Genomic DNA, 23,271 nt, shown 5'->3' with positions numbered 1-23,271 from the left:
CTCAATGGCAGAGGTTCCTGGAGGGCAAGGGTGAAACTCCCCGAGTCCCTTCCGGAACTGTCACAGCCTCTTCAGGCCTGCTGGTCCCTGAAGCCGTCCCTTTGCATACTGGGTATACATGGCATGAACCAGTGTCACATGACAGGCTCTTCTCGGCCACCGTACTTGTTTGTGCCACAGGACACTCAACGTCTCCACTGGCCCACAATGTCTCTACATGAACTACAGTGGCTGGGTAGGGGTCTCAAAAGGCGGTGCTTTGCTTTTGCTGTTATCAATACGGGCTGTGTGACTCAGGACTCCTGTCAAAGCACACCTCTCAGTGTAGGAATATTGCCACAGGAAGGGTGTCTAATGGTTCTGCTGGCCGTGCTGTGACACCTGGGCCAGCACGATACATTTCAGGTGTTAGCCAAGCAGCTGTGCTGTGCTCGGCATCCTGCGAGGCTGGCCACTGGGAAACAGAAATGCCACCCTGGGCTTCTAAGAACATGTGTTGATGTCAGTGAAGCCGAAACATGGCAGCATAAGCCAAAAGTTGATGGTTTATAAGCAAACAATGGCCAAGAAAAAAATATATGTAATAACAAGGCACCAAGTTCCCCCTGTCATTTGTCAAAGATGGGGAGGCAGGTGTGGCTGTCATGGGCAAGCTGGCAAGCAAGGAGGGAGAGGCAGCTCTGCACACTAGTGAACACGCTTCCCGTGGGTGAGTGAATACAGGGAGAGGCAGCTCTGCACACTAGTGAACACGCTTCCCGTGGGTGAGTGAACGCAGGGAGAGGCAGCTCTGCACACTAGTGAACACGCTTCCCGTGGGTGAGTGAATACAGGGAGAGGCAGCTCTGCACACTAGTGAACACACTTCCCGTGGGTGAGTGAATACAGGGAGAGGCAGCTCTGCACACTAGTGAACACACTTCCCGTGGGTGAGTGAATGCAGGGAGAGGCAGCTCTGCACACTAGTGAACACACTTCCCGTGGGTGAGTGAATGCAGGGAGAGGCAGCTCTGCACACTAGTGAACACACTTCCCGTGGGTGAGTGAATGCAGGGAGAGGCAGCTTCCCATGGGCGAATGGGGCATTTTATAGAAGAGCAGAAAACAAGTGAACAAATGAAAGGGGAAATGAATACATTGTTGCAAATAAATTAAATAGAGATTTTTCTGCCCACCAGGATGAAAGCCACAAAATCTCGAAATGATGATGTTATCTTTTACTGACATGGGAAAATGTGAGCTCGGTGTTCAAGATTCCGTAGCTTAAAGCATCAGGTGGGCTGTGCTGACATTTATAAGGCTGTGTTTCCATGTCAGTAAATAGTCAGACATAGGAATGGGGCTAGAGGACCAGGGAGATGGCCCAGAGGGCAAGGCCCTCGCTACACAAAAGTGAGGACCTGAGTTTGGATCCCCCAACCCACATAACGCCAAACACACAATCCCAGCATTCCAAAGGAGACATAAGAGGTGGAGTCAGGAGAATCCCCAGAGGCTCACAGCCCAGTTAACCTAGGATATACAGCACTGAACAACATAGAGAGGGGAAGACTGACACCTGAGGCTGCCTTCTAACTTCCACACGCCCCCCCACACACACATCCATAAACACATGTACACACGCACATGTACACACATACATACACATGCACATAACATACATACATGCATGCATAGACACACATATACACACTCATACACAAACACATATACACACATATGCACATATATACACACATACACACATGCACATAAACACATACACATATATACACATGCACATACACACACATACACACTCATACACAAACGCACACATACACATGCACATACACACACATACGCATGTGCACACACACACACATTCATACATACACATGCACATACACACACACATACACACTCATACACAAACGCACACATACACAAACGCACACATACACATGCACATACACACACACATACACATGTGCACACACACGTGCCCCATTCACACATGCATGCCCATACACATACGTGTTAATGGGGACGGAGAGCTGCTCACTCCTGCTCCTGTGACTTTGTCAAGACATGGAGTTAGGAGGGAGCAGTTTTCCCGGGTAGTCTTCTGTACTTTATGGTGAGAATGTCTGATTCTCTCAACCAGACAAACAGTTACATGGAGCAAAGCCGCCATCACTGATGTCTTGCTGGCTGCTCAGGTGAGGAGCTGAGGGAGCAAAGGAAACTGCCGTCATCTGAAGGGGCGGGAGAGAGCGTCTCAGAAAGGGGGGCTGCTGTCCTCTACACCCCCAGAGTCTGCCATCAGTTAGGACAAGTCAGTCTCTGGGCGGCTCAGCTTGGCCACGGCGGGTTACAGCCTCTATTTGGTTGAAACAAAATGTCTTCATCTCAAAATAGGTTAGAGAACCATCAAACAGACACAGTGACTCTCAGAAGACTCCAGAGGAACCCAAAAAGTAAGACAAAGGAAGATGTATAAAATCTATCCAGTTTTTTGGAAACTAAATGACTACACAAATATCAACTCTAAAAATACCAAAAAAAAAAAAAAAGGATCTATAAGGGAAAACAGAGAGCAAAAATTTGGCATATGGATGTCAAAACTCCAGTGTCAAAGAGGTTTTGAAAACTGGTTATGCGTCACCAATTATATATATCCAAGATCAGTGTGACAGGCGCTCACTGCCAAGAGCAGTTAAAAAAAAAAAAAAAAAAACCCTCTCTTCGGCGACTCTCTGGTAGCAGAGCTGTAATATGAGCGACCTAGGAAAAAGAAAAAGAGAGAGGTGGCTGCAACTGCTGTGCTATATCTATTCATATCTAAGACATGTTTCATTTATAATTATCTTTTCTTCTCTCCCCCAGAAAAAGCACAAGGAGGAAATGACCATGGCCAAGCTAACTGAATCCATGAGTGAGTAACTTAAAATTTATTATTTACTTTTGGCTTTGAATGAAGAAACAAAATCCTGCAAAGACCGGATCCTGTTGCGGCCGTCTGCTCTGTGCTCCATCTTTAATTCCGGGGAGGGCAGAGGTCTATCTGATCTAGTGTACTGCACGGTATCAATATTGCTATATGCAATGCTTAAAATTCATCTCGGTTAGGATCAAGTTTCCAGACTAAATGCGTTGCCCAAAAACGGAGCTAAAAAATGGAGGTGGGTTTATTTTGTGTTGCTGCTTTGGGAGTGGGGAATCCACAATAATTTCAGCCTGACTCGCCGGACATTTAGCCCAGGTTAGAAGCAGCTTTAGATGTGCCTGGCCCATGGGCTGGATGGTGTCAGGAGGAAGGAATGCTGAATCTCATGGCTAAGACAATCAGGTGTCATTCGGCCTCCCAACAGACAAAAGCAGACTGCACCAAGTGTAAGTAGCTTGCAGTGATTTTCATTCTGAATAGATACATGTCACGATGCCCTAAGCTCTTAAGCTGAGTGAATGGAATCTGCAAAGCATCTTTAAGAAGGAAGGGAAAATAATTTTAATAAATCACTCTGCAAATGACAAGTGCAATTTCCTCTGCTGGCATTTAAGTATTAAAGACCGCGGAGACAGGAGTAAGCCGACTATGGCTTCTTTCGAAATTACACTTTGCTCCTGAGAATGCTTCTGCATGGACAGTCCTAGAAGGCCTGCAAATGCTGTGTGTCGTCACCGGGGTACGGGCTGCCTTCCTTTACTCCTTTGATGGTATGGCTACTAACAGTGAGAGCACCCCTCTGTGACAAAGTGCCTCCTGCTTGCCTGGTTTCAGCCCTGGGACCCTCACTAGGGCCAATAAGGGAAATGACAGGCCCACAGACACAGAAAAGCTGAGGCTGCGTGGGCTGTGCGCATTCCTGTGGAGAAGCCACAGCACTGAGGAAGCTCCGCGCGTGTCTGTTATATGTGGTTAAACAGGAAGGCAGGATTCCCAAATAGAGATGAACAAGGATGTAAGGCCAGCTCATCTCTGCAGGAGGCCATCCTCAGGACATCCAGGGAGAAAGACACGGCGGACATTTTCTGTACTGTCAGCATTCACACACTAACAAGACAAAGGCTTTGCCATCCCTCCAAGCCTCACTCAGAAAACATTTTGCCACTTCCATGAGGCTGGGGCTTTGGTATGTGACATGGCAGTACCCTTGTCAGCAGTACATATTCACTCAAGACCTCACCCAGTCCCTACAGCAGAGTCAAAAGTCTCAATACCAAATGCCTTCCATACCTAGATAAGATGCTCTTGAAATGTCTTTAGCTCCTGACTTCAAGCCTCTGCATTAGTTAAGATAAGTCCTAACGTAGGCTGGTGTCATTGTGTAAGCAAGAATAGCGTCATCAGATGGAACAGATACACAAAAGCATAATCCTTGGTCTCCTCAGCTCTCCCACTCTGTATCACCCTCCGCCCTCTTCCCTGCCCCATCTGCACCACCTGTGATCTTACACACACTGGAAACACTCCCCCTTGGTCTGAGGCATTACAAATTGGGTCTTTATAACTAAAACCTTCCCAATTCCACACTGTGTGTGCGCTTGTCAGATCTGGCATGAAACAGAGTCACACAACTTTCACAATGTGGCACAAATATGGAGAGGGACTGCAGGCAGTGGCCACTCCTTCGCTACCCACAGTCAAAACCTAAGTCCTCATCTCTGTGTCTTAAGGACCATTGTAAATGACCTATACGCCTTCCTCCTCCTCCTCCTCCTCCTCCTCCACCTCATCTCTCCTGTTTTTCATTTCTCCTTATTGGTTTTTTTTTTTTTTTTTTTTTTTTCCGCATCTCTTCCTCACTCTACAACCCAGACTGCCCTATACTTCATGGAGGTCGTCCCACCTCAGGCTTGTGTGTGCTCGGATTACAGACATGAGCCTCTATGCCCAGCCCCACAGTTCCCCTGTGTGCTGAAAACAGCAACAGCTTAGAACCTAGCATCACTGTCCGCAAATGTGAATTCAGTCTCTGGTGTGTGAGTAAATTAAGGCAGAGAGTGTTAAGCACGGGCTGTGCGGCTAAAACTTCTCCACAGGGCCTCTGTGAGAAACTTACTCTCGGCTGCAGTTAACACCATGTTTTAGCTCTCCTAACTGAATCAAAAAAATATTGCACTGTCCTGGCCACTGTTTGTGATTAAAACGCTTGAATTCTCCTGTCCTGCTGGATGCGGGATCTTCTCTAACAGTCATGGGGTTGGTGTCAAGTTTCAGATTTGTCTCTTTTTTTTTTTTTTAATGGCTTTGGATCCTCTAACTCAGAAAAACATTATCAAAATTGGGTTCTGGGTTCTTGAGAGCAGAAAAGGAGACAGCCATTCTCAATCACTTTATCTTCAGGGGGAGGCGGCGGTAATCACAGCAATTTCCAATGTACAAGGAAATTTAAGGTTTAAGAAAAGAGTTTATAATCATGCCCAAATGGAGCAGTTCACCGATTCCTAGGAAGATGCACCACTTTAGGATGTATACCAGATATGCTGTCACTCTTCTAGGCTCCGTGAAATAGAATCATGGGATAACAAATAAACACGATATTAAAATTAAATTCATGAATGATGAAATATACAACCAAATATTTACTCTGCATTAAAAACTACTGAGGGAAGAGGAGCACCGTTATGTAAGGAAGTTCAAACCAGTAAACTGAGGAGAGATGAACAGTCACCACTCCATAAAATGAACGGGAACATCACATCCGTGGCCACCGGAGGACAGGGACATAAACAGAGCCACAGACACCCAGGACATGGTGCTCTGAGATGGGTTTGCAGAGCCGTAAACACTGCACTTGACACACGGCCAAGCAGAAGCCATCTGGTTACCAGATCTCATCTCTGTGTTTGACAAGAACTGTGGTGAAGCTTCTCGGGCCACTGTTGGAGTGCCGCTGAAGACCCAGCAGCTTGCAACTTCCTCTCTCCATCTTCCCGTCCCCTGCCACCAACAGCCACAGCCACCTAAAGAAACTCAGCCTTGAGAAGCAAAAATATCAATGGACTGCTAAGTTTCCAATGAAAAGCAGCCATGTTTAATACATAGAATACTTTAAAAATGACTTATCTTTGAAGCGAGGAGGGGCAGAGGAAAGAAGATTAAAAATTGGATGAAAGAAAAATGATGTGGAGAAATAGAGAAAGCAAAAGCACAGAAAATTTATATTATGGAAGTCATGAGAGAGTAAACAACAAGAAAAATGGTAAGTCTGAGGGGTAAGGCAAGGGATGAGGGCTATGTGAGGCATGAGAGAGGCCAGCGGGGAGAAAACTTAGCACAGTGCACAGGCCATAACTGGCTGCCTACTTACAACCTTCCAAAGGCTACTTTTTAAATAGCCTTTAAAGTTGTAATCTCTGTTTGCATTTATGAAATGGATATTTTCCTACTTTATCAGAAATCCCATTTTAAAAGAGTAGACAGAGGCTAATGAGGGGATTCCATAGTTAAGATCACTAACTGTTCTTCTAGAGGACCCAGGTTCAATTCCCAGCACCCACATTGCAGCTCCCAACCATCAGTAACTGCAGCTCCACAGGCACCTGGCACACACTTGGTGCACAGACATGTATGCCGACAAAACACTTACACACAAAAAATAATTTTTTTTTGGTTTTGAGGGTTTTGTTTTTTTTTTGTTTTGTTTTGTTTTGTTTGTTTGTTTGTTTGTTTGTTTGTTTTTGGTTTGTTTTGTTTTTGTTTTGTTTTATTTTGTTTGTTTTTGTTTGGTTGGTTTTTGTTTTGTTTTTCAAGACAAAGTTTCTCTGTGTAGCTTTGGCTATCTTGGACTAACTTGGTAGACCAGTCTGGCCTTGAACTCACAGAGATCTGTCTGCCTCTGCCTCCTGAGTGCTGGGATCTCACATTGGAAAAGTCTCTGAACTAGGCCTTCAGGTACCCAGGAGTTAATGCCCATCCACTCAGTGGCCTGAAAAGCAGAGCCCAGCAGCCAAATGCTGTCTATAAATAGACACACAAAGACTCAGGCGGTGCCATCATCAGAGGTGACGCTGGAGCAGCTAAGTCCTGACATGAGCTTGCAAACCTAAGCCCCAGGATGGCAAATGGGAGGTGTGGAGCTGTGCACAAAAACTTCCAAGGGCCTCGAAAGCCACTGCCAGCACCTGTGCGGGCTGTTCTTGCGTAAACATCCTAGGCAAATGGCTTCAGGGTCACCTCCTGTTCCTGTTTCTCCTGGCCCCCACTTCGGGACTCATGGGAATGCGTTGGGAAACCCCGTCACGCGGGCCCATCCACAGTGTGGACTGCAGTGGGTGACCCCGTAGGGCTGCGGGGATGGAGCAGGCTGGGGACCTGAACTGGTACTGTCTCCAGCCCTGTGAGGTCGCCACGCAGCCCCTGCTAGTGTCCTGAACTGTGCTCCTGCCTTGGTGGATAGAGGCCTCCCAGTATACATGGGGTTCATTCCAACAGTCTGGGAGCTGACCTGCTGCCCTCTGCCTCCCTCTCACCAGCCTCTCTCAGGCTCACGTGTCTCAAGCCTTTCCTTCCCTAGCAAGTGTCCCTTGTGGTCCTTGCGGTCTTTCTGCCCTGAACGTGCACCCCACCCGGACATCACAACCACAGCACAAATCCTGGGAAAGGGAAGAAGTGCTCTGCTCTCTTCAGGACAGAAACAGAGCAGCCCCCTGCAGGCTCCTTCTCAGAGGCTTCAGAGACCCTCTAGATCCAGCCAGGGAGAGAAAGACAGCAGTCTCCAGAGCCACGGACCCTTCGCGGACAGTGCCCAGAGGATGTGCCCATGTGCTTTAAAGTAGAGGGACTTTCCTACCCTGAGTAAAGAGCCAGCACAAATGCAGCTCAAATTTGAACTTTCCTCCTGTCACATGAGATGAGGAGACGGAACCGATTACAATCACCACACATTACATTAGCTCTATTAAAGCAAAGTGGTTTTTAATCATGTATCCTTTGAGGAGCAGCTGGTGTAATCTGGCGTTGTGTTAAGGCGTGTAAAGGCGAGAGGATGGGCGCCTCCTGCACCACGTGCAGCCTTTGGAGCTGACACCTACGGTTCTCGGCATACATGTTGCAGTGTAACCCAACAGGTTGGCCCAGGTAGCAGTCACAGGCCAGCAAGGCTTTTCCTTCAGATCCTAGCATGTCCCCTGATCCGAAGGTCAACCAAAGGGTGAGCAAGCTTCCAGCAGGCTGCTGCTGCTGAGAGTGTGAATGTCCAGTGTAGAACAGACAGCGCAACATAAGAAATCCGAGATGGGAAAGCAGCTCAGAGAATGGGGGAGCACAGATGGCAGACAAAGGGTAAGATGCCTGTGAGTGGCTAGGAGTCTTCCTGTGGGGAATGGAAGGGGCAGAACTTAAGGTATTGAAGCAGGATAGCATTTTTTTAGAATGGTTCTACAAAGGCATTATGGCTAGACTGCAGCATGTTGGACAAAAGTAGAGAACTGCAGCGGGAAGCCTGGAGAACAGATACACTGAGAGACCGCATGCAACACAGGGTGGATCTAGAGTGTACCAGAGGCTACAGTGGACAACAGGAGTAACCAAAGGCAGGGAGGGGCTTGGTGATGTGGCTTCCTGGGCTTAGGGAGGGGCCTGGCCAAAGCAGGGAAGGAAGCAACAGGCAGTGGCAGGAAAGATGTGAGAATCCGGTGCCGGTGGGTTTGAATTTCAGTGTGTTATATTTGAAGGCTCCGTAATGGCAAGAATGTGCTTCCCTGGTCTAGAGTTGTTTTCGCCATAACGAAGAATGCCCCTCCTTTTGCAGCAGGCAGGCACAGCAGGAGGATACATGGTGCTGTCATGACAAAAACACTGCCAGAGTTCAACAAGACACAAGTATACTGTACCAGGTCCATTCGGCAGTACTTAGCGCCCTCCCCGACCCCCACCCCTCACCCCCCACTGCCCGCAAAAGCTCTGCCTTAAATATGGAAACCCGCCTCTCAGGCTCACAGAGACTACAGCATCATCTCAAGTGCACCTGGACTTGAAGTTATCCCTCCTGAAGCACCGAACCACCGCTTCTGGTAGGACAGCGCCTTCCCGGACCCCAGGACTCACCTCTAGTGGAATCTTCCACCCACTGGGGTAGCTGGATAGCCACAGCTTTGCGGCCTCTAGCTCCTCATCACATCAAAGTCAAGAGGCACATTGAGAGGCAGGGATTGCTAAGGGGAGTGGGCAGCCGGGCTGCTGCGGGGCAGGTATTCCTGCAGGCTTTAATTTGCTGGCCACGGACAGAAGTGGCCCCCCCACCATTACCTTGAAGCTTTGTTTAAAAGAAAGAAAGAAAGAAAGAAAGAAAGAAAGAAAGAAAGAAAGAAAGAAAGAAAGAAAGAAAGAACAGGACTAGGTCCTGGCAGCCCCACTTAAAGATGCGTTCTACCTGTGACCCTGAGAGCTGTCCACACCCTGAGAGCTGTCCACACTGGCTTCCTCTCACCCGCATGGCCCCTGTTGCCTCCACTAGCAACACCAGCCATAAAACAGCTGCTCAGAGGAGCCCTTAGAGTACCACCAAACACACTGCTCGCGTCCCAGACCATGGGAGAGCAGCGTTCGCACAATGCACCATTTCAGTTTCAACTTTAAGCGGAGGTGGGTTGGCAGCCTCTTCTTCTTACCTGTTGCAATCTGAGAAACTGTTATCTTTCCCTGTAAGACCTGTGACCGACTGGGCTAGGAACATGGGGTAAAGTGTTTGCTGCACAAGTCTGAGGAGCTGGCTGGACTACCAGAAAGCCCATTAAAAAGCACGAAGTATTGGTGCATGCTTCTATGTCCACCTTTCCGGAGCTCTGAGGTCAGCCAGCCTTGCCTAACTAGTGAGCCTTAGATTCTTATGAGAGGCTCGTAAGACAAGGTAGATGGTACTTAATGGATGACGCGTGCACACACGCACCCCCCTCACACACACGTGCGCGTGCACACACGCACACACGTACACACACGCACACACACATGCACACACACGCACCCCCCCCACACACACATACACACACATGCACGCACACACACACGCAAGCACACACACACATACACACACACACACACACACACACGCACACACACACACTCTCTGTATGTGCACAGGAATTGCCACTACTAGGAACACACGAGATCTATAAAACAACAAAGTCAGCAAGCACACTTTGGTCTCCTTATGCCTGAGGTTCTTGCTGGCTATTGGAGCTCACTCAAATGGAAGTTAAGGAGACTCGCTTTCTTAAATGTATGGCCTTTCCGTTTGGATCTTAGAAGTCATGGTGACCCTCACCTTCTAATAAATATGTGAGTAAGTGAAAACATCACTCTCTAACCCCCTCCCCGCACTCCTTCTCTGATACTAAAAAAGAACGACAATGAAAAAAACAAAAATAAAAGTAGTCTTGGGATTTCTCAACTTGGGCACCATTGGCATTTGGGGGCCAGTGGGACCACAGTATGTTAATCGGCTGGTGTGATCCTACCCAGGGCAGGATGGTAAGGGGGCATTCTTGACTTTTAACCTACTAGGTGCCGGTAGCATCCTCCTCATAGACATGAGAGCCAACAGTCTTCAGACATCACTAAACTTGAGCTGGGGAACCAGGGGAGGGGACATAGTCACCCCTGGCCCAGGGTCTGCACTGAAGAAGGAAGGCCAGAGGAGGGCACGAGAGGACAGAAGACAGGGGAGGGCAGGGGAGGGCAGGGGAGGGAAGGGGAGGACAGAGGAGGGCAGGTCGCCTTTTTTTCTTCCACAGTAATGGCAGCGTTTGTTCTTGACGCCCTAACCCTTCCCAAGCCCACAGCTCCACTGTTAGTCACACTACTCTCTCTCGTGCCCTCTTTATTCAAGATTAATTCAGAATTGGCCAGTGTGTGCCATTTCGTGGTGGCCATCTGCTCAGCCACCTGACCTGGAGAACACTGAGCCCTTAGCGCTTCTGTCTTGTTCAGATGCACCTGAGCCTCAGCACTACCGAAAGGCAGTGCTCACAAGGAGCAGCAGCACAGCCTTTGGGGCTGGCAGATACCGGAGCAGGCAAGGGGGTGGCAGAGGAGGCTGGCTCCAGAGCATGGTTGTCATTCTGTCCCGGAAGCTGGGACAGCAGTTTTTAGGACCTGCCTGTTGACTTTCAGAAGAAACCACCCCTCTTCACTCGTTTATTTTTTCCAAGCCGTTGCTCATGTCAAACCCAGCTTGGAGACATCAGTGTCTCTTCCTGTCATCCTCATCTGCTTCCATCAGGCTCTGTTTCAGGGCCATCAGTGTCATGGGCCAGGTCCCGCATGGCACTTTGCCCAGTGTCTGTCCCCTCACTTAGGATCGCAGGGACCTTGGTCCTTGTTCATCCTTCGCTTCCTTTACAGCAGGTGACCACAGACAAAATAGCTTTGTGTCACCAGTAGTCAGCTCAGCTTCCCGATCAAGAGGCAGTGGCCTGAGCCAAGCTGCCACTACCATCTGCTGGACCACTATGCTCTGGACCACAGTCTATCTGCTGGACCAGCCCTTCCAGAAGTCCTGAGCACCACTGCCTTCGTCTTCTTACTTTCCCACTTCTGCCAGTGATGCCTCGCTTCCGGCTCGGCGGGCTTCTCTCTAAGATAATATGGTTGGGGTCCTGGTCCCACTCCGGACCCAAAACACAAAATAATCTCTCTCCAGAGCTGGAGGCATCACCCACGAGGGGGTACAGACCTCCACTCGACTTGCCTTTGCTGCAGCCCAAGGAGGAGAGTAAATACATTTTAGACACCTCGCCCCACACTTCACTCCCTTACACTCCCCCTCAGCCCGCCCCTGTCAAGCCCATCTCACGGTCCAGCCCCTCCCTCCTCCCACAAGCTGCCACCTGGCTCTGAGAGCCTGCGCCTCCAGGGCGCCTGCCAAGCCCAGGGTAGGTCCCCTCCTCCCACCCACGGCGCCAGCACTCTCGCATCAACCTCAGAAAACAACAGGTTTCAAAGCAGGGAAAAAGAGAAACTCTTTCCTAGGCAGTGCAGAGTCTGAGATACCAAGCTTTCCTTGGACCCTTCGGTGAGTGGAAGCGAAACCTGAAAAAAAAAAAACTGAATGCCCGTAAAAACAGAACACCTAGTCTGGTCCTGAGTGAGGCCACAGGGATACCGAGGCAGCCAGCCAGAGATACAGCCCACCCACAAGGAAGGCATGCTCAAGGGAGCGGAGCCTCCCATGATGCTCTGGGAGAGCGCGAGCAGATGGCCAGGGCGAGCAGCAAAGAACACTGCATTTTAATGGCTCAAACACCTCAGAGTACAGCAACCAAAGACAACTGGAGCTGGCTTTTTATCCAGCCCAGCCTGCTTTGGCAGTTCCCAGTCCCTTCAGGCAATTGTTACCAGTAATCTGCTGCCCTCGCTACCTTGCACAAGCCTCCCACTCACACCCCGCTCTGCACCCCCATTTCCCAACCTGGCTCTTCATTCTGCGACAGATGCATGTGAGGAGCCAGCCTATGGGCTTCCTGCATTCACCCTAGGAAGAAAACCTTCCGGTCTTCTCGCACTGAGCTGGATTAAACTCAGGAAACAGAGGGCACCTGCAGATGAGTACCACCTTCTAAGTGCAGCGCAGAACGGGCTGCTGAGGGGCGCAGCAGAAGACCCCTCCCGTGTTCCTGGGCACAGCCCCACTCTGCCTCCATCTTGCTCTTCTCAGGCGCCAGTGATCAGGAGGTGGTATCTCGGTGCTTAAATAGTGACTCCGGGAACTGCTCATCGGCCCAGAATGCAGTCATAAAAGTTTCTAGGCATTCAGCAAAACATTCCTGATGGTGACATTCTTCAATGGGGCCCTAAGAGGCAGAAGGGTGGCATGACTGTGGTACCAAGAGGCTGTGGGTACATCACTCGGGCCCTTCCCTCTGAGTTTCTGCAAATGAGCTGCACAAAACTGCATAGCGAGGATAGAGCTGAATAGCATGTGTGCACTCAAGCCAACGCCTTTAGTCACGCCTACAACTACACATAATAAATTTATTACATCGAATAGACACGTGTGTGTGTGTGAGTAAGCTAATAGGCACACTGAAGGCTAATGTTATATGTTGAATATATATTTATATGTGAAAAGCCAATGCATAGTGAACATAAAATTAGAGGCAATTGTCCCCTACAAGGCATTCAAAGCAAATAGTCTCCTTATTTATCTTATACCACATTGTTATTATTCTCAAGGCCGCCTAAGAATACTTACAGCACTGGGCTGAGAAGTCTCCCTTGGTAAACCACATGTCACATAAACACAAAGAGTGCGATTGATGTTCGGTACCGATGTGAAAACCAGGTGCAGTGGCATGTGCCTGCCATCCCAGTCAGGGCTCAGGGCAAGAAGAGGTTCTAGCTAAGGCAGTGAGCTCCAGGCTCAGCGAGAGGCTTCACCTCAAAAAATAAGGTCAAGAGAGATTGAGATTGACCTCTGACCCCTACCCACCCACACAAAAACCTACCCTGAAATTTCTTTCTTTCTTTCTTTCTTTTAAGATTATTCTGTTCAAGTCTCACCAACTTGTACTATATTGGGCCCTTGTAAAGACGCAAGGGCTGTGCTCTGCAATCTCAGGAGTTCATTTGAGATACTGAAAAAAATTCATTGTTGACCGATGTCCACTTCAGCCCGCATTTTAGTATGTCCTCTTTGTTACCAATGGAGCCTTTGGGTCTACGTATGTGTCTGAGCAGCCAAAATCTTTCCATTCGACATGTGCCTGCTCCGTGCCCTGCGTTCCCTGGCCCACATGAGGGATTGGAGGGACCTGGGCTCAGTTAGCCCAGCTACTGCTCTGCTGCACCCTCCGCCTCTGGCTCTCACAGCCTCTCTGCCTGCTCTTCTGCAACAGCAGAGAGAGGACAGGATCTGAGATGCGGTGAGGGAGGGTGATGAATCTGATCAAAACACACTGCATGAAATCCTCAAAGAATAAAAATATCTTTAAAAATAAAAACAACTATAATCAATACTTGTTGATATCAAGGAAAATAGTCAATTTTTTAAAAAATATAACAATGTTTTTAAAAAACAAAACAAAACCAGAAACTCTTTTTGAAAGCGCTCACTCTTTTTCGGCTTTTTGGGAGAGTTCAAAAAGGACGGACATTAACTTTCCTTGAATGTTTGGTAGAAGCCTCCAGGAGGCAAGCTGAGTCTCAGACTTTTCTTGGACATCTCTCGGTCACGGGCTCCCTGTCCTGGCATGATACTGGTCACCTGTGAATCGCTGCCTCTTCATGGCCCGCCTCATTTGGCTCCAGATTTATAAACCTCCAGTGTGCTCTGTGCTGACAGTCACAGCGACTCGTGAGCTCTGGCCTCTGGTGGTGGCAGTCTGGTGCCTCTGCCCTTCCTGGCCTTACCTGGGCCCCCCTCCCTCCCTTTTAATTTTAAGGCAGATAAAGTCCATTCTGCTTATCTTTTCAAGAAACCAACACTTGGCCTATTTGTGCGCTCCACTTCTGTGCCAACTTGGCCGTTTTCTTGTCATTTGGTCTTAGCTGTCTTTCTTTTCCTAGTTCCCTGAGGCAGAGAGTCTGGCCATGGAGGTCTTTCTTTTTCATCAGCACACACATTTATTGCCGCTCCCACTCCTCTCAGAAGCCGCTGGGTTAGCTCCCGTGAGTTTTGATACGCTGCTTCCATTTTCATAGGAAACATCTTATCTGGAGATATTTTTAAATATCTTTTAAGTTTCTTTGATGCATTGTTGGCTCAGGGGTGGTGTTTGATTTCCACATGAGTTTTCCATTTTTCCTGTAGTTAGCCTTCCTAATTCTCAACTGGCTGTGGCTAGGGGGAAAAACCTTACGTGGTTGCAATGGGTATGAATTATTAAGATTTGCCTTGTGTCCCAACCTACAATCTATACAGAGAACACTTTGCCCACTCTTCAGGAGAACGCATGCTCTCTACTTGGATGGGATGTTCTGTGGGTTTTTATTTGGCCCATTAGGTCTGGGGTGAGGTACATTCCTGGTGGTTTCATATTGATTTTTTAAGCCCAGGTGATCAATCCACTGCCAACAAGCAAAGGAATGAAGTTCTCTGCGGTCTGCAAATCTCTGCTTCTCTTCTGTTCATATTTGCTTTCCTATTCAGGGTCTCCAACACTGGGCGCTTCTTATGTGTCGGGAATTTGAACTCCTTAAGGTTCACTAAAGATGCTCTCATCTTACGTGGCAGCTCTTGACTTGAACTACTGTCTCTTCTAGCTAGCGTCTTGTTTCTGTGCTAGACCCAGGTGCCCCATTTTATCTGGTCTAGTCTTCTTTCTATGGTGGCATTTTCATGTGAAGAAGGTGGCAAGTGAAGCTCTGTTTCACCAACATGCAGCTGCTTTCAGGAGCCTTTGTTATGGCAATTTTGTTAACAGGATTTGTTAGCATGATTTGTTTAAAACGGGTTGAGTAGGAGCTGAGGAGATGGCTCAGTCAGTCAACTGCCTGCACACAAGCATAGGGACCTGAGTTCAGAGTCTCAGCACCCACATGTGACGCTGGGGTGGAAACAGGACAATCTCTACCACCTCCTGGCCGGCCAGCCTACCAGGGTTCAGAGAGACCCTATCCCAAAGAATGGAAGCAATGGAGAATTCACCCAGTGTTGAACTCTGGCGTTCTTATGCAAGCACACATACTACATGTGACACACACCACACATTACACACACATACCGCACACCACACACACAACATACCACACACACACTTCACACAGTCCATACATACACACCACACACACACTGCCACTGAGGGGTTCACTGTGTATCACCAGTCAGGGGCCTTTCTGTTGTGTTGACCATGGATAAGACAAAAGTGCCCTATCTACTTGCCCCATTAATTCACAGCTTCTGAAGAGATATGTCCACCTGGGGTGTGGTCTACTTGGAGCTTTACTTATAAACACGCAGTCCTCAAAGAGAAAGAGCTCTGCAGCTGATGTCTCAGGCGTGTGTGACCTCCACTCACACCAGGGAAGAGCATCCTGGGAACCAGTTACTGGTTCCAGGTAAGGAGAAGGAGACAGAAGCTGGTGAGCAGTAGGCATATCCGAACATCCATGCTAAGGGAACGGTTTCCCGCATAGGATGCAGAGTTTGGAGAAACAGAATTCAAGAATAAAATAACTAAAATGGCAGTTTGGGGGGGAACAAAGCTCATGTGCCTCGGTGGTTTGACGTATTTTTGGCAGACGTCAAGGTATGACGCTTGATGGTAATTCCAGAGAGAAAGTGAAAATTTGACCATGACATACCTAATACTGTAGAAGAAACGAGGGTTGTCGGGGGGCTTGTCAGTCGTTCCTGGACTGTGCCATCATATAGACTGCCATATCTGGTGTGGCTCCCTGAGCTCTGATAAACAAAAATGCTTAGTGGTAGAATTCCCTTAGTAACAAAAGAGTCTTCCTTATGCAAATGAGGCGAATTATGATGGTAGGCCAGACAGTTCCAGGATACACTGTCCAAACAGGACCTCTAGGAAGGGAGGAGGCAAGAGGCTTGAGTTTGGCTGTGGGACCAGCGCTTTGGGTGTCTGCCTCGCTTGCTCATGCCTGGTAGTAGAACCCCAATAAGAGCTCTAGACACAGAGTTCAGTGGAGTGGTGGGACACAAAAGTCCCAGGCTGCCTGTCAGAACGTACCTCTGAGCATCCACCACCATACAACGTACAGAAATATAGCAAACAGCCAATACTCTGTGTGGCTGGAAGGTTGATTCCAGCATCTCTGGATAGCAAACCTCAGGTACTCAAGTCCCTCCTAACAAGCACTGTAATGTATGCCCAGAGACTGCAGACATCCTCACGAGTGCTCTAAGTCATGCCCAACCCTGAGTAAGTGCTGTGGAAACAGCTGTGACAGTTTGTCACTTAGAGAATAGTGACAAGGAGAAAGTCTGCACAGGAGCCTTGGGAGCCTCCGGAGCCTCAGTCAGGTGCTAGGGAAGCAGAGTATAGGCACTGGCCACATTGGAGGGACAAAGAAGCGAGGTTCTAAAGGCAGCAACACTGACAGCCGCAGCCATAACAGAGCAGAGGCGCTCACCCAGTGACCAATGCCAGCAAGTTCCCTCCAGCAATAGTTTTCTCCATAACTCTCCATGTATCTGGGCAACTTTCAGAAGATCCTGCCCACCCCGGATCAGACAAAACTAGACTTTCCAGGAAATATCCCCACAGACCTACCCAGAGGCATGTCCCTCATTTGACCCCAGACCCAGGAAAGATCAACCATTGTCTTATCTAACCTGAGGGGGCGTCAATGAGAACATTAGAATTTTAACAAGGAGTGTGCAGAGAATGAAGGTCAGATGGGTAAAAGGCTTGCGACCCCTGGTGTGTAGCTGGTACCTGAGGGCAGGACAGAGCTGCAGAGGATGGGCCTCAGCTTGCAGGATCCAATATGGATCCACACTTTACAACACAGTTAGGAAGGGAATGCTCTAGGACCTTGCTGTGGCCTCCTCGCAGCTTCCGGGTCCTTCTGATCACCATCACCAGGATTTAGATGGGGCACGGAGTGTTGTACAGAAGACAGGCGGAATTTACTACGTATCTTGAGGTAGGGGTGCTCTCAAGGAGTGACAGTAGGCAGTGGCCAGAGAGATGACCCACCAACCCTCCCGCTTAGGCTTCCTCAGGGGCTGTGCATCACCTCAGTGCTTGCCAGGACCATTTGGCGTGGCTGCTAGGAGCCCGATCTCTCTTGCTGTGGCTTTGAGCCCTACCAGAGATCTTCAGCCAAGCAGTCACCTTACACCTCCCAGGCCGTTCAGGATGTCATCACCACCCAAGCCAGAGACAGGCCATGCCTCGGAGCAGGAATCAATGGCGTGTGGCTTCAGTTCCTGGTTATGAAGGAAGGTCCATCCGCAAAGACCTTCAAGCTAACCACCTTCCAGGAGCATAGTCACATAGTTCAACTTCTTCACACAATAATAACACCCTTCCTATCACTGGAACTATGTACCTGAGATAGCCAACTTATGAAGATGGTGTCTTACTTTGGCTCACAATTTTAAAGATTTCAGCCATTAGCCCAACACATCCATAGTTTGCGGGGGGGGGGGGGGCTGTCACTGAATAATACATGTCATGATAGGAGACAGGTGGTAGAGTGAAGTCACTCACCTCCTGGCCACAGAAAGAAGAGACCTGGGTCCTACCTACGGTCCTCTTCAAGTACACACCCCAGTGATGTAGATCTCCTCCAAGCTCCATTTTCCTTCACAGGAGGGTCCACCTCCCAAGCCTTCCACATACAGGCCTTTGGAGGACATGTTAAGACCTCAGCCAGGACGAGTTCTGGCAGGGGCGTTAACTACACTCATCATAGAAGATGATAAAGCCGTAGCAGTTAGGGCAAGAAAAGAAAGCTGACTCATAGTTCCATTCAGGAGGGAGGTTTATTGGGAGGAAGGGCCTTGGGCAGCAAGGTAGGAGAAAGAGTATTAGAGAGAAAATGGGGCAAGTCTGAGAGAGAAAGAGAGTGGAGCATAAAGGGAAAGAGAGGGAGCTTCATTAGGATTGAGAGTAAGATAAGATAGTCACCATGCCACATGTGGGGGAGGGGAGGCAAGCAGGGGAATCTACAGAGGCTTCTTCAGAGCAACCCCTGAGCCCCCCCCCCGTAACCCTCCCCCTCCCCCTCAGCCCCACCCCCCCACCCCCCACCCCCCCCACCCCCCACCCCCACCAGCAGCAATCCAAGGACCTAAGAAAATACCAGGGTTTTGTAAGTTTGGGGGACTGGCTGAAAGTTTGACACCATGTGATTTAGCTCATCATAGCCCAGGTGACAAATGACATGAAGGAGGCAGTTGTATTAAGGGCCAGGCTAGTTCTGAGGAGTTGAGCTTTGCAAAGCAAACAAGAAAAGCTCCTTTGGCGCTTCGCTGTACAGTTCCTTTTCATGCAGAACCGTGAAGTCTCTAATGCAGATCCCATCTCTGGTCCTTTGTCCCCAGCACAGGCAATATTACGTCTACTTGGTGTGAAGTCACAAGTGTGTGTAGGCCTGTTAACCTATGTTCTCGCTCGCTGTTCATTTGTTTAGATTTTTCTAGGAAAATATTACCTAGAATTTAATTAATATCTTCTAGATGACCTGGCTTTCTTAATACAGAAACGACTTTGTTTCAAGTAAATAATAGACAAACTCGGAGCCATTTTTAAGGATTTACTTCATTCTGATGGGTGTCCTCGCTCAGATAGGAACCTCTAATGTGAAAGCACAGAGAATGCAAGCTCGAGGACCAGCACGCTCTCTAACAGCCACGTGTGGCTGCCAGAAGCTCGTCACCTGGAAGGAATGATGGCTCCAGAAGTTACTTTGCCCCTAAAAAAGTCATTGCCCTTCGGATTTGGTGGATGGAATTTCCATGTCTGAGCATCCTCAAAATAACACTGGTGGGTGTTTTAAATGCCAGCCATTAAGAAGTCAGAGAGGCAAATCAGACAACAATGCCGGGCTGTGAGGCAGAGACACCCTGGTCCCTGTTCTGCCATGGCAGACACCTTAGCACAGTTTGCTTCTCAAATGAACTGATCCTGCGGGCTTTCTTTTTCCTTCCTGAAGGAAAAAAAAACGGCTAATTAATTGAACTTTAGAAGTGTTCACCATTTCCTGCCAGGGAGACCCAGAAAGATCCACACAAGGAACTGTAAACAAAATGAAAGCGGTGACAAACAGGCAAATAACCAGCCCGTCCGCTGTTTGGGGTGTCATGGAAAGCTGCTGCTTTACCCAAAAGAACATCAGTGACCCTAGGAAAGGGGCAGGTGACACGCCTGTGGGAAAGCACTGGACTGGGTATTTTTAACTCACCAGATAATAATTTTTATCCCATCTGCCAATACTTATAACTTCCTAACTAACCCTTGAAGCTTAACTTCTATAGATCACTCCTCTCACCAGCCAGATACATACGCATTTAGAGCCCTGTCAGAAACTTTAAACAATTGACTGTGCATTGATTGGAGCCTCAATATCCATTCTCTAATGTACAGAGGGGAGAGGAAGGAGCAAGACAGAAAGAAAAGAAAGAAAAGAAAAGAAAAAGAAAGAAAGACAGCTCCAGGCCAACAGGGATACTTTTCTTGCAATCATTCCATTCTTCTCCATGAATTGAAAAATATCCATGGAGGAAGAGGAGCGAGGGGAGGGTGGAGAATTATGCCAACAGTAGAAATATAAATGGCTTCTCTGTGGTTGGAGAGTTTTGTCTTTACAGAGAAATTATCATTTTAAAGTGACTACGTTGCAGGTTACTATGGAGACCTCTATGTGGTGGCTCTGTGAGGGGGATACCCCAAAACTGTCCAAACATCAAAAGTGGGAACCTGGGAGCTTTATGAAGCACAGCACCTGAATCATTCAGAGGCCTGCAGTTAATTAGAGGCTGGAGGGACAGAGCTCTGTTCTAGAAGGTCCTGGTGTGCGTTCCATTAGGTTGCCTCATTAGTTCCAGCCCACCCTCAGGATTATGCATTCACACCACAACGGCCTGATGGATGGAGAGCCAGTTTCCATGGAGACACTTTACAGCTTTGCTGGTTCTCCACACAGAAAGGAAAGAAACCACTCAGCATGCCGTGTGCACAAGCACACGCATACCTCACCACATGGGTATGCACACACATACAGAGATGCACATACACACCACACAGACAAGATGGCATAGCACACACATCCAAGCATGCAAGCAAAACACACACAGTGGCACAAAACACACAGCACACATATGCACTTACCACACAACATACACACAAACATAGCACATGGACAACACACACACACACACACACACACACACCAATTAAACCAGTTGGCTCTATACAGCCAGAGCTGTGAGATGACTGAGAGAGAGGCTCAGGGCCTGGCCAGGGAAATGTTTGGAGCAGACAGACGCTTTTTATACCTCTAGAAGCGTAGTTAGCTGAGAAAGGAGAGGGTACTTCCCAGAGCGCCTGTCAGCAAGCACACAGGTTCATGGGAAAACATGCTTCCTATACAGGGGATTTCAGAAACAAGATGTGGGTTCTCCTGAAGACTTCTCCGGAAAGAGCTGCCCATGGCCTGTTGGGTGTTAGGGCTGCAGGAATGGCTCCGCCCACCTCACAAAGGGAAACTTTGGAGAACACAGGGGCACTTCTCCACAAATGCAGGTGTGTAGCCTTTCATGGGCTCAGCACTACTGTTGCACCGCTGTCTCTATGGCTTCAGGGAAATCACTTAATCTCCATTTCCTCATTCGTAACACAAAATACATTAAACTAATAAACTCATAACACTTAGGATGTTTCCCAAACAAAACAGGCTTTTTTTTTCTCCTGGGAATCCTTCAGTAGCCTTTGGTTTTAATGGAGTCAAGTTTGTGCTGGAGGTGAGGGGTAGGTGAAACACAGATAGGAGAAAGAGTCCTTGTGACAGGACTCCACAGATGTCTGGGTGAACACAAGCACTCGCCGCACAAGCGGGACGGCTGCGGTTCTGATCGCCAACGCCCCCCTGAAAGCCAGGCCGTGTGGCACATGTCTGTAGCCAGCCCCTCTATGGACAGGGCGGTGCACGGCCCTGGCTCTGTGAAATACACCATATTTTATTGCTAAACTATACAGTGTTATAGAACCCTAGCGCTTACAAGTCTCAGGTGAATGTTTTCTACACAACCTCTTCCCCTCTCTGTGTGGGAGCATGCCCTCGGTGTCTGCACCTGGTTTGTTTTCCTGACATGATGTCCTCCAGGTTCACCCACACCGCTGCAAGAGACAGGATGCTGGGTTTCCCTTAGGCGGGTACTGTCCCTGTGTATATTCAGGATGCTTCCCTACTTCGCGAGGTTGGGGCCGTGTGACAGTTGTTGCGGATTCTGCGCAGGGCCACCAACACTTCTCTAAGACAGAGTCAGGTGACTCTTCAGCTCACTGTCCTGTCTGGAATGATGGGCCACAAAGGACACCGCAGTGAGGGTGGTGTGGCCTCGGCGTTTCCGCTTATGGCGAGAGTCGTTCCGCTTCTCCAGTGTCGTCCTCTAACAGGCTCTCCACCTGAGCCCTAGGAAAAGCTGTGTAGCATCCTCCCACCACATCTGTGGACCGTGCTTCATTCTTAAAGGTATCTTTACGTTTGCAGAGCGTCTCACCAATGCTCGCCTCCTAGCCGGTCTCCCAGGATAGACGCTTTGCTTGCAAGATCACCCTTAGTCTGCTGTGCACAAGCCTTGCTTCTACAAAACCACAGGCATTCCGACAGTTTGAGGTTGACAGGAAGTGCCCCTAAGTTCCCCAAAGGTCATATAAACTCTAGCACTTGAGAGTTACGGAAGCTTTTCTTCTAGAACATTCCACCATCCAAAAGCACAAGCATGTTGCACGGAGGGCAAACTCATGCCAGTGGGCTCAGATGAACTCCCTAGGAAGAGCAGCACTCATGATGATGTCACATGACACTCTGATGCTCAGTCATTGGCTCCAGTGCCGAGGCACTAGAGTCTGGTCTAGTCAGGCAGGGTAGGCCCTGCTACGCTGGGAAATAGCCTGATGTGTGAACACCAGCACAGGGGGGCTGCCTCCCCAGGTCCAGCCCAGGGACTGGCATGGTAAGCCAGCTGAGAGAAGGATACCTGGAAGGCACGGGCCTTCGATGGCTCAGGTACAGCTTTAGAGTAGCCGAAAGTCTTAAGAGACTGTGGGGTGCAAGGCAACATAGCCACAGCTGCTTGTGGACTCTGTGGTCCTTTTGCTTTCTTTCTTTCTTCCTTCCTTCCTTTCTATCTTTTTTTTCTTTTTTTCTTTATCCAAGATAGAGTTTTTCTGTGTAGCCCGGGCATCCTGGACTTACTTTGTAGACCAGGCTGGGCTCAAACTCACAGAGATCTGCCTGTCTCTGCCTCACAGAGTGCTGGGATTACAGGTGTGTGTCACCAAGCCCAGCTTCTATGGTGCTTTTCTGTGTCCAGTATGTAGATTCCAAGGTCACTCTGTGGGTCACGCTATAGGTTACTCTGTGGATCACACTATAAGTCACTCTGTGAGGTAAACACTAAGCATCACATGGAAGGGTTTGGAAAAGCTAGCCCAAAAAGCTAGGCCTCGAGGCCCTCGCTAAATGGAGGCTGAGACATCGGTGCAGCCAACAAGGAGGAGGGCAGGAAGTGGCACTGACAACGCCAAATCCCAGATATAGCAAGTGGTTTTGGCTTTTGTCATTTTCTGGGTTACTTGAATTTCCCCCAAAACATTTTTTCTTTTTTATTTTTACTTATTCAATGATTTATTTATTCATTTATCTGTTTA

General features: G+C 48.7%; 1 protein-coding gene across 3 annotated transcripts in view; it reads left to right on the top strand.

Moving 5' to 3' along the window:
• The first annotated feature begins 2,867 nt into the window (after positions 1-2,867).
• Kcnj6 (potassium inwardly rectifying channel subfamily J member 6) overlaps positions 2,868-23,271 on the top strand; it is a 170,617-nt gene continuing 150,213 nt past the window's right edge. For all 3 annotated transcript variants that reach the window (XM_051150294.1, XM_051150293.1, XM_051150292.1), the window contains exon 1: positions 2,868-2,917. In XM_051150294.1, the coding sequence (XP_051006251.1) occupies positions 2,887-2,917 (31 nt within the window). In that variant the 5' untranslated portion in view covers positions 2,868-2,886. The remainder of the gene's footprint in view (positions 2,918-23,271) is intronic.

This window comes from Acomys russatus, chromosome 8, assembly GCF_903995435.1.
Source record: "Acomys russatus chromosome 8, mAcoRus1.1, whole genome shotgun sequence".
Classification (NCBI taxonomy): Eukaryota; Metazoa; Chordata; class Mammalia; order Rodentia; family Muridae; genus Acomys; species Acomys russatus.
This window is presented reverse-complemented; position numbering and strand designations above follow the sequence as displayed.